This window comes from Anser cygnoides, chromosome 30 (genome assembly GCF_040182565.1).
Source record: "Anser cygnoides isolate HZ-2024a breed goose chromosome 30, Taihu_goose_T2T_genome, whole genome shotgun sequence".
Taxonomy (NCBI): Eukaryota; Metazoa; Chordata; class Aves; order Anseriformes; family Anatidae; genus Anser; species Anser cygnoides.
This window is the reverse complement of record NC_089902.1, coordinates 3,810,970-3,822,916: the sequence shown is the minus strand read 5'-3', so window position 1 is coordinate 3,822,916 and position 11,947 is coordinate 3,810,970. Positions and strand designations below refer to the sequence as shown.

Below are 11,947 nucleotides of genomic sequence, written 5' to 3'. Positions count from 1 at the left end.
TACTGAAGAAACCTTGCGAACTTCATAGGTCTCAGCTTCCGTTTCTCCCCTTGCCTGGAGCTGGGGGAGCATCCCCAGCATGCAGGAGGGGCTCAGGGCCCAGAGCCCAGCTGCCACAGGGAGGAGCAGCCCCGCTGGCCCTCGCGGCTGCCCCTCACTGCCCGCTGGGCTCTGCCTCTCTGCTGCCTTCGGGTCGGGGCTGCTGCTTCCCTGGAGCCATGGCCATGGCCAGCAGCAGGACGTGGCCTTTTCACTGCTGCTCTCTTCTGGCTTCCACATTGTGCTTCTTGTATTTGGGTAAGCCCTGAGATCTCATGTATGTTGGTGACAGTCCTGTTATCCCTACATTAGCATCTCTTCAATCTCTCTGCATGCCTCTTGCAAACCTGTTTCAGGAATAAACCCAAGGAGCTGCTTCCTGAACAGACCTCTTGCTTTTCTGGGCCTCAGAATGGATCAGAACCCCAGCGTGATCAGTGAAGGACCAAGGGCTGGACCGGGAGCTGCCTTCTTCCTTGACTACGCCCCAGAAAACAGTAACTGGCCTTGACTGGCCTGGTACTGTCCCAGTGGTGCTGGATCTGATGGCAAATGGCATCCTGGAGAGGAATCTGGAGGTGCTCTGTGCGTGGGCCAGGCCTCTTGTGCTGGCCTGGGGAGCGGGGCTGGCCCTGCGGGGCACAGGCACTCTGTGCTGGGGATGTCCCAGGCAGGAGAGCAGGGCTCCTGCAGCTTCACGGCCCTCCATCTCCTGAGCCGTGGCTGGCCCCAGCGCGGGGGCTGCTGGGGAGGCCCAGAGCCGCCTTTGTGCCAGCAGCTGCGGTGCCTTGCGAGGGGCTGGGGCTGTGCTGGCCGTGCCCAGAGCCCTGCAGCAGCCTGCGGTGGGCACTGGCCTGGGGCCAGCCCAGCCTGGGCATCTGGGCTGGGGAGAGGTCCGGGAGGTGGGGAGAGGTGGGCAGGGGCTGGGCTGGGCTGGGCAGTGCCCGGCAGAGCACTGCTGCAGAGTGGTGCTGCAGAGTAATGCTGCAGATCCAGGGTTGGGGAAGGGAGCCCAGAGCTGCAGGGGCAGGGGACACGAGGCCGCTCGGGGCCCTTGCTGGCCTGGGCAGAGCAGGAAGGGGGCCCAGGGCATTCGTCCCCTCACCGCAGCCTGCCACGACCTGCACGGCGCTCACGCAGCGTCCAGGGCCAGGCTCTGCCCCATGGTGCGCAGGGAGAGGGCAAAGCCTCTCTGAAAAAGAGGCTGAAACGGAAAACAGTGCCTCCGCTACCCCGTGCTGTGACAGGGCCAGGGTGGGACAGCTTACCTTTATTGGATATAGTTCTTGTATAATTTGCATTGGTGATGGCACAAAAAGACAGCTCCTTCACCAGTGATGTACATCCTTCTTCATGTTAGGACACAACTCAACATCCTTCACTCTGCTTTATCTCACAGATGAACTGGATTAGGTCTCCTTGATTACTCTGAGGCACAATGCAGAGCTTTTTGCCTTCTGACACTCCAGCACAATATTTGTGACTTTCCCTTACTCTGCTCATTGACCTGACGGGTCATTTCACATTTTTCACTTTCATATCCCTAGTTGGAAGGGGATGATTCCCCAAAGTGGGGCAGCTGATGGGTTCTGCCTCAGCCCTTTGTAATGTCCTCCTCTTGAGTCTTTCAGGCTGAGTTTTCCACAGATGACCCACGATGGTAAATGGATGTTTAGGTGTCTCCTAGGAAGGAGGGAGAGTATGACGGGTTTCCAATGGCCATTTCAAATTTAGGTCTCTCCCAAGAAACAGCCGAAGAAGGAATTTGCCTTGAAGGGGTTTCCTGTGCTGGGCTGGGCTGCAGTTTCAAGGAGAAAGAGCACTGCTGGCAGTGGAGGTGCCTGGGAAACATCACCTGTCTCCACTTTATCCACCCACGGCCTCTGGTCTCCTGCAGGTCCTTTCAGACAGCTTCCATTCCAGGGAATTACTCTAAATGCACCAGAGCCTCTGGAGGCCTAATGATTTCATTGAAAGCAGAACCAGGAAATGGGATTTCAAGGAAATATTTCAAATGTGAGTAAACTACTCTGAAGACCTTGGCACTGGTTGCTTATGGTCAGACAGCAAAGCTCTGCCTCAGTACCCAGTATTTTCTTCAGTACCTAAGTCATAAAGCAACTACTCATTACCTCAAATGATTCAATCCCTTCCGTAAAATGTCACACAGTGTAGTTTCTCCCATGAAGAAATAGGCATTTTCGGGATGTATTTTCATCACAAAAAAAGAAATACTGGTGTTCACCTGTACTTGCATTGTCATCGCTTTGTCTATCATGGTGTGCTCCCTCATCTTCCAGGTACATCCACCCGTCTTGATTAAACAGTCCATGCTGAATGTCCCCTTTCCAGCTGCCTGTCTGGACCTATGCACTTCCCATGGTTCTCCTGGCTTGCCCTCCCCTTCCTCCTGGATCACTCAGACCGCCCTCACCAACCCAGGTGCTGCTTTGAGCTTCAGGGAGTTGAAGCTTGCCCATCTATCTGCAGTCTGTCCAACTGTGTCCTTAGAAAGCTCATCATCATTTATCATTGAATTAATATCATATGGATTAATTCTAATCTTAACACTTATAATTTCCGGTCCATCAGTATAAAAGACTTCTTGTACAGTCATCCTTTTGGGAACATAAACCTCACAGGAGGCATACAGGATGAGGAGCTTGCTTTGCTTTTGGAAGACTGCTGCATGTTTTCCTGTTGTTTGGTTTGAAATGAGGAGAAACTCTTCTGTGCCTGTGTGCATCCAGGTCTCTAAGGCAAGCAGGAGGGAGCTGGTGCAAAGGAGCTGTAACATCCAGCTGCAGACTTCTGTGCCGAAGTCTGGTGGAAGGAGAAGTGATGCAAGCGCCAAAGAGAGAAATGTCAGGGCTGGGGTGCTGAGGAGCAAGGTTCTCCATGCAGTGTCAGACCCCAAGAGTCTGCTTTTCCTCCCTATGCAGGTCTCCAAACGAGACACCCTGGATCAGTATCAGTTAGAGAATAATGCTCCAAAGTGAAATTCAACTAAACGCATCCTTTAAGATGAGAAAATATTTTTTTCAGGTGCTTCTTGATATCTTCCTCCTTAACTACACCATGAAAGGTCTCCAATTAGCTGTACAAGTCTTGAAGACATGAAAAAAATTCTGGGAGAGATATGTCTGCTTAGGACGTTCTGCATTGTAATGAGTTCCATGGTGTATTTTGGTGCTCAGTCTATGAAGCTCAGGTACTGAGAGGAGAATGATGTAACCGCTTGAGAAGGTAAAGTCAGAAGGAAAAGTTGAAGTGACTTGGAGTATTAACGGGCCCCACTGAGGGCTGTTCCTAACAAAGCCTCCCCAGGGACTTGTTAGGGCACATAATTGGAGGCCATGATTGCAGACAGGCAAAGCGCTGTGCTGAGAAAAGTCTTGGTTGGTTTTGGTGAAGCAGAAGGGCCAAGGCCTTACCCCAGCCCCTGGGAGGGGAGATCCTGCACCCCCACGTCTGGCTCAGGGCTTTTCTTGGGGTCTGTATGATGTGGTGGGTAGTGTGATGCCACGACAAGAACTTCATTAGGACACCTCCCCACCCCTGCACAGGGTATCAAGGAAGCAGTGAGGCCCCTTTGCAATGACTATATCTCGTCTCCTCAGAAGCTCTAGGCAAAGGGAGAAAAACATCAGGGCTGTTAGAGCCTTCCATTCCTGCCAGCACCCTCTGCCTTCTCCTCTGCAGGCTTTCCTCTGCTGTCCCACACTTTGCCTTATTTCCTTGAAGTCTGCAGACACCCATCTCTGTCCAACACCTTGCTCTCATCCCAGCATTTCCATCATTTCACCAATGTCTCATCAACCCTCACCAGCTGTTCCTTGAAACACAAAGCTAGAGACTGATATTTGAGTGACCTCTGTCACCACAGCACTACTCTTTGAGGGACATTTCTTCCTCCTTGTGGCCAGTGCCAACCTTCCAAGTTGAACTTTGTGGCAGTTTTTTCTCTCCTGCTCTTTCCTACTACCAAAGAAAGCTCCATCAGGGTGGAAACTACTCGTGAAGCAGGCATCCCAACCCATCAGGCTCCTTGCGGACTGTCAGCCAAGCAGACAGAAGTCACCTCAGCAGCATCTCCCAAGGCCTGGGCCTGCTGCTGGCCTTGCAGCTTCTTGGCTAGACACAGCCAGGCCTTGTGCCTCCTGCTGTCCAGTCCTGGCCTCAAGCAGAAGGGACAGGACAAGCCCTCTGCGGGCCTTCTTTCTGTCTGGGTCCTCCTGGGGATGGAGGCAGAGGGGATCCCACAGTCAGCATGCCAAGCAGGGGCCTTCTGCTGGCCTAGCAGTGCCACTGGCAGATGTCAGCCCCAAAGTGCAGACCCCAGGGAGAAGCCAAGGCTGACCTGCCACCTGCAGACACAAGGGACCTCACAGTCCCTTTGCGTGACACGTTCCTGCTGCTGCCCTATCAGCTGCAGAGACAGAAGTGACCTCCCAGTCACTGCCCCAGTCCCATTCCTCCTGCTGGGGCAGGAGGTCCTGAGGCTGAGCTGACCTCTCTCTAGTCTCCTAGCGACTAGATTTTACCTTTCTCAGTTAGAGATTAAGCAAAGTTTTAGTGGGAGTGTTTGGTGTTCTGCTTGTGGAGTCAGGTCTCTGGTTAGGGTATGGGCATGCACTATGGTTAAGGGTTTTGTTTAGGTTTGTCAGGAAGTCTGGGTTTAAATAGAGCATTTCAATGTTAGTGTTAAGGGCAGTGATTAGGGTGAGCAAGAAAGGAAAGGTAAGGGAAAGAGGCTATGGGCTGAGTTTTCCTAAAAGTGATACTTTGAGTTCTGCATTACAGTAGTGGTTTCCTGTCAGGGTGGTGGACTAATGTTTATGTTGAGGGATTACTGTTACTGTTGAAAATAGTGTAAGGGACACAGAAGACTGTTTGAAGTCAGTGTTACAGCAGCATCAACATTACATGAACCCTCTAACCTCTAGAAAGTAAGCTTCTGAGCTCCTCTTCCCTTCCTCTTCCCTCCCCCAAATCTCACATCTCTCCTGGCCAGGATACTCCTGACCTCCCCATAGCAGTCATCTAACGGGGATCAGCTTTCTGATGGCTTTCATTACACCAGAGTACCTGTCTCACCTCTGTTGGCTACTCTATTCCGTAGTTTTTGAGTACTCTATACTCTGTTGGCTATTCTAGTCTGTTACTATGAAAGCCTCCCGAGGGAATTGTTAGGGCAGATAATTGGAGGCCATGATTACAGACAGGCAAAGGCACTGTACTGAGAAAAGTCTCGGTTTGTTTTGGTGAAGCAGAAGGGCCAAGGCTTGACCCCAGCCACTGGAGGAGAGATCCTGCACCCCCACGTCTGGCTCAGGGCTCTTCCTGGGGTCTGTGGGGTAGGGGACGATGCCCATAATATCATGTGAAGGACAATGGTATGACACCTCCCAGTTGTTTGCACATGGTTGAAAGGAAAATACATGGTCCCAGTGCCATGAGTATAACACGTCCCCTCACAAGCCATGGCTGCGGAGACAAAGGTGTCAGTGCTGCTGCAGCCTTCCATTCTTGTCAGAGCCCTCTGCCTCCTCCTCTGCAGGCTTTCCTGTGCTGTCCCACACCTCTCTGAAGGCTGCAGACAGCCACTTCTCTTCCCCACCTGGCTCTCACTCTGGTATTGCCAGGATTTCACTGATGCCTCTCCACTCTCCCCAGCTGTTCCTTCAAACACAAGGGCATGGGCTGATCCAAACTCCCTCTGGGTGACCTCTGGACCCACAGCACCAGTGCCAGTGCCTCACCTCCAAGTCAAGAATTTCATCTGACTATCTACTCTAAATCTACCCTCTTCAAGTTTAAAACCATTCCCCTTGTCCTATCACTGCACACCGTGAGAAAAAGTCTCTCCCCAGCTTTTCTGTTGGCCCCCTTTAAGTACTGGATGGATGCTATAAGGTCTCCTCAGAGCCTTGTCTTCTCCAGGCTGAAAAACCCCAACTCCCTCAGCCTGTTTCAATAGGAGTGGTGCTCCAGCCCCTTGATCATCCTTGTGGTCCTTGTCTGGACTCACTCTAATAGCTTCATGTCATTCTTACATTGGGAGCCCCAGAGCTGAACGCAGTACTCCAGGTGGCATCTCATGAGAGCAGGTGGGGTCTCATGAGGTTCCCACAAGCAACCTCTCGAGCCTGTCCAGTTCCTTACCCCCAAGAAGGAACATGACAACCTATAGCCAGGCCTTCTTCCTCTAAGGGTCCTACTGGGTATGTAGGCAGAGGGGATCTCACAGTCAGCATGCCAACCAGGTGTCTGCTTGTACTGGGTCTGTCTGGGATGGAGTTAACTTTCCCTGCAGCGGCCCACATAGTGTGCTCTGCACAAGGTGAAGTTGCCAAGGACTCCTCCTAGCTTGGCATCATCCACAACTGAGCTGAAAAATGCACTCCATACCATCATAAAGGGAGATAACAAAGATGTTCAACGGTGTTGACCCACGTGCCCCATCACTGAGGGATGCTGCTGGTGTCTGGCTGGTAGGAGGACTTTGTACCACTTATGTCCAGGCACCCTCCCCCCCACATCATCATCTCTTTCTTCAGTCCAATTATCACCAGTCTGGCTAGAGGGAGACCCCAGGAGACCATGGCAAAGGCCTTGCTAATGTCTAGGTTCACCATGTTCCCTTCTTTCCCCTCCCCTACTGCTTCAGCAATCTCTTGGTTTTCCTCCAAGTGCCAGAAGATGGCTGTGGCAGGACTTTCCCCATCGTGTTACCGGGAGTAGAGTTGACAATTGCACTTCTGCCAATCCTTTTTGTTTCCCTTCCTGAAGATGGGTTTGATGCCTGCCTTTTCCAAGTCCCCAGAAATCTCTGATCCAAACCTTTGACAGCCCAGTCCAGAAAGGCGGGGTATTGTGACATGGCAGAGAGGGGCATCTGCACTGAACCTGTGCAAGTGGGTGTTACAGGAATCTCACAAGGACACCAGGGATAGTTTCTGGAGTCACACAGGGCAGTGTCAGGGCTCTGTGAGGTGTCCACATCTGAGTTGGCCTCCTGTGCTCCTCACACACATGGGGCTGTTGAGAGACATGAGCCCCTGCCTTGCACACCCACAGGCAGTGCACTGCAGCACTTGCAGTGTCCCTCTGGCTCCTGCAGCCACTGATAGAGGCTGGGAGGCACCTCAGCCCTGCGGTGCTTCACCCTGCTCTGCCCTCCTCTGAGATGCCCCAAGGCATGAGGAGTGGGCACAGGGACCTCGGTTCAAGGAGGCACATCCCAGAGCTGCACTCAGGTGGCTTCCCAGGGGATGTTACTTGGACTTGTGGCACTATCTGCCCCACTGGCCTTCAAGAGGCTTGTAGGAATAGCTGATGACCTTGGTGCTCACTCATGTTCATCTCTCCACATGCATGCGATGGCACCACCAGCAAAGGGTTTCTCTTCCCATTTTTCTCCTGCACACACAGGGGGACCTGCTCTTCTCCCATGACATCCCATCTCCCAAGGAGCATTTGCCAGGTGAGCACGTCTGCGCTGGCCTGGACAGACACTGTGGCAACCCTTCCCCATGCAACCCACTTTCTACACAGCCCCGAGTTGCTGCCCTGCCCGGCAGAGTATTAAAAATGACCACAATACCAATAGAATAACCCTTGTGCCAGTAATGTGTTAGATTAGAAGATGAAGGGCTGAAGACGAAGGGCAATATCTTGATTTTGAAGAACATCAAGGCATCAGTTTCCTCAAAGCATCTTTCAGCTCCAGGTTCCTCATGCTGTAGATGAGGGGGTTCACTGCTGGAGGTACCACCATGTACAGAACTGCCACCACCAGGTCCAGGGATGGCGAGGAGATGGAGGGGGGCTTCAGGTAGGTAAACATGACAGTACTGATAAACAGGGAGACCACGGCCAGGTGAGGGAGGCACGTGGAAAAGGCTTTGTGCCGGCCCTGCTCAGAGGGCATCCTCAGCACCGCCCTGAAGATCTGCACATAGGACAGCACAATGAAAACAAAACAAGCAAATGATAAACAGGCGCTAAATACAATAAGCCCAGCCTCCCTGAGGAATGCCTTTGAGCAGGAGAGCTTGACGATTTGAGGAAGCTCACAGAAGAACTGATCAAGCTCATTACCTTGGCAGAGGGGCAGGGAAAATGTATTAGCTGTGTGCAGGACAGCATTGAGAAAGCCACTGCCCCAGGCAGCTGCTGCCATCTGGGCACAAGCTCTGCTGCCCACGAGGCTCCCGTAGTGCAGGGGCTTGCAGATGGCAACGTAGCGGTCATAGGACATGACAGTGAGAAGGGAATACTCTGAACCAAAGAAGAAGACAAAAAAGAGAACTTGAGCAGCACATCCTTGGTAGGAGATGTCCCTGGTGTCCCAGAGGGCATTGGCCATGGCTTTGGGGAGAGTGGTGGAGATGCAGCCCAGGTCGAGGAGGGCGAGGTTGAGGAGGAAGAAGTACATGGGGGTGTGGAGGCGGTGGTCGCAGGCTACGGCGGTGAGGATGAGGCCGTTGCCCAGGAGGGCAGCCAGGTAGATGCCCAGGAAGAGCCCGAAGTGCAGGAGCTGCAGCTCGCGCGTGTCTGCGAATGCCAGCAGGAGGAACTCGCTTACAGAGCTGCTGTTGGGCATTTGCTGCCCTTCATCAAAGCCACTGCAAAGAAGAAAAAATACAGACTGTTAGGGTAATTTTCCCTGAGGAATACTCTTTTCTTTTCTCATTAAAGTCTTCACAATTTTTTTCTTTCAGGGTTACCTTTGTGTCTCTCCCTGGTTGTAGCCCTGATTTGTGCTTCCTGAGTATCCCGTACTTAGCAATCAGCTCAGCCCATCAGCCCCCAACCCGCCACCTCTGCTCCACTGCAGTGGTAAATGTTGTTGCTGTGGCGGAAACCTCAGCCAGAGGTCACATCCAGGAGGGCTGCTCTGTCCATCCCCTGGTGCCCAGCTGCTGGTTGCTTGCAGCACTCAGGTGTGGGATGGCTGCACTCAGAGGCTGTGCTAAAAAATTACACCTCCTTGTCTGCAGGTACTAAAGAACAGCACAGAAAAACCCTGGTGCAGTCTCTAAGTAGGGGATAAGGGAGAATATCCCCTCTAAGGGAGGGGATATTCTGAGGTTCGTCACTAACCTGCTTAGGTCTCAGTTCAATGCAGTGGAAGCTCAGCCACCTGTGCAAATCCAACCACTCAACACAGAGCCTGCCCCAGAATCAGAGCAGGAAAAACACGCAGAGACTGCAGAAAGTGCCTTCTTTTTCCAGGCAGCCCCTGCCCTCCCCTTCCTCTGCCCAGGGCTGCCCTGCAGCGCTTTTCCTCCACACCGCACAAGCCATGAGAGACATCCTGGCAGCTCCTGGCAAGGCAGAGATGTCCCGGACCCAGGAGCCCCTTCCAGGAACCTCCCCTGCACTGTTCTGCAGCCAGAGACTTACCATGGGCAGAGCTGTGAAGGTTTCTCCTGCACTGAGCTCTCCTATGCCCACACCCTGCAGGCTGCCTGGAATCCCTTTCTGCCTGGGTGCCTGCGGTCAGAGCCCCCAGCCGTGCTGCGCTGTGCACAGGAGCTGCTCCTGGGCACAGCTGTCTCTCTGCACCAGGGCCCTCTTGCCACGAGCTCTCTCTGTCCCACGAGCCCGGCCCAGCTCAGCCCCAGACGCCCAGCCCAAGGCATTGGAATCCCCCCTCGGAGGGCTTTGGGGAGGAGCCCACGAACCTCAGGCACTGAGAGACAATTGAAGACATCTCTCAACAAGTCCAAGTCAGAGGCAAGTTTCCTGCAGTGTCCCCCTGAGGGCCAGCACTGACACAGCCTCCCTTGGAGCTCGTTAGAGCAGAGCATTGGAGGCAGTGAGGACAAGGAGACAAAGGCAATGTGAAGGTGACCCTGATGTCACTTTTGCAAACTGGATGAGTTTCACCAAGCACAAGGGTCAGGCCTTGACCCCTGGAACCCTGGAAGAGAGACCTGTTCCTGTCACACCTTGCTCAGGGCTCTTTCTTGGGCTGGAGGAGATGGGGATGTGGATGGGCAAGTGCAGGAGAATGGTACGAGCCCTACCTGGTTCATGGCTGGGGGCAAGGAGGCAATGAGGCCCTGGTGCTTTACCGATAAGCTGTCTCCTCGTAGGCCTCAGTGGCAGAGACAACAGCCAGAGCCATGGACACAAAGCCCTGGGTCCTGTTGGGACTCTCAGCCTTGTCACAGCCCTTGCTGCTCTCCACAACAGGCTGTCCTAGGGACTTCCAGACCTGTACCTGTTTTCTTGCTGGCTGCAGACCCTTGTCCATGTGGTATCTCAGAGGATCTGAGCTGAGTCTGATAACTCAGATATCCTTGGTGGCCATGGTCCTCGTAAGGCAGCTCTGTAGGAAGCTGGCCTGGTTCCTGGGGAGCAGCACCACTGCTCGTATGGCATCCCTCGTGGTGCCCAGGCCCTCCTCCTCCTGGGCACTGCTCACTCAGCAGGGTCCCAGTCTGCCCTGATGTGTGGGGTTATTGTTCTTCTGGTGCAGGACTGGGCTCTTCTCCTTGGAAATGCCACGATGTTTCCGTAGGCAACATCCTGCAGTTTCTCAAGGTTCTCCCACATGGATGCTGCATTCTGTCAGCTGTTAACATCTGCAGGCAGACAGTTCAACCTTCGTGGGATTGTGCTTTCTCTGACAAGACAGCGGCATGAGGAGCTGCAAGAAGGGTTGGATAACACAGGAGTAACCAGCTGAATGGAATTGCAGCACAGAGTCACAGAAGGGCAGGGGATGGAAGGCTGCCAGGTTCCACCTCCTCTGTGCTTCCTTCTCATGCATGCTGTCAGTCTGTCTGGTGCTGTGTCCGGAATGTTATGGGACTGTGCAGGTCAAAGTTAGCAGGGCCAAAGCGCTGGTAGAGCTCAATCTGTCTATTACTGTCAAAGACAATAAAAACCGTTTATATAAACACTTTAATAAAGGAGGATTAAGAAGACTCATCATCCTTTAATGGATGTGGGGGTAAACCTGGTGACAAGAGATGAGGTAAAGGCTGAGGCACTTAATGTCTTCTTTGCCTCAGGCTCTAGCAGCAAGACCAGTTGTTCCCCTGGACTTTTCCTCCTCCTCATGGTGAGTGCCAACATTCCAAAGTGAATTCTGTGGCACTTTTTTTCTCTCCTGCTCTTTCCTACTACCAAAGAAAGCTCCATCAGGGTGGAAACCACTCCTGAAGCAGGCCTCCCAACCCATCAGGCTCCTTGCGGCCTGTCAGCCAAGCAGACAGAAGTCACCTCAGCAGCATCTCCCAAGGCCTGGGCCTGCTGCTGGCCTTGCAGCTTCTTGGCTAGACACAGCCAAGCCTTGTGCCTCCTGCTGTCCAGTCCTGGACTCAAGCAGAAGGGACAGGACAACCCCTCTGTGGGCCTTCTTTCTGTCTGGGTCCTCCTGGGGATGGAGGCAGAGAGGATCCCACAGGCAGCATGCCAAGCAGGGGCCTTCTGCTGGCCTAGCAGGGCCACTGGCAGATGTCAGTCCCAAAGTGCACATCCCAGGGAGAAGCCAAGGCTGACCTGCCACCTCCAGACAGCAGGGACCTCACAGTCCCTTTGCGTGACACGTTCCTGCTGCTGCCCTATCAGCTGCAGAGACAGAAGTGACCTCCCAGTCACTGCCCCAGTCACATTCCTCCTGCTGGGGCAGGAGATCCTGAGGCAGAGCTGACCACTTTCTCGTCCCCACCGGAATAGGGCTCACCTTTGAGTGTCACAGAGTAAACAAAGGTTTCATGGGAAGGTTTGGTCTTCTTCTTTGCTTAGGGTATGGGAAAGCTCTTCGGTTTAGGGTCTTTTTAGGTCTTCCAAGGACTTGTCTAGGCCTTAATATAGCATTTTAATGGTAGTGTTAAGGGCAGTGAATACCGTGAGCAAGGGAGTAACGGGAAGGGAAAGGGGCTATGGG

General features: G+C 53.2%; 1 protein-coding gene across 1 annotated transcript; it reads right to left on the bottom strand.

Annotated features, from left to right (window-relative positions):
* Positions 1-7,732: 7,732 nt before the first annotated feature.
* LOC136787761 (olfactory receptor 14J1-like) lies at positions 7,733-8,647 on the bottom strand. Its single transcript, XM_066985078.1, has one exon. It carries the CDS (start codon positions 8,645-8,647, stop codon positions 7,733-7,735), a length of 915 nt encoding a protein of 304 aa, XP_066841179.1.
* Positions 8,648-11,947: the final 3,300 nt, after the last annotated feature.

Bases quoted from the DNA above. Each gene is read 5' to 3' on its own strand.
- LOC136787761 (XM_066985078.1), bottom strand. From the start codon at position 8,647: ATGCCCAACAGCAGCTCTGTAAGCGAGTTCCTCCTGCTGGCATTCGCA.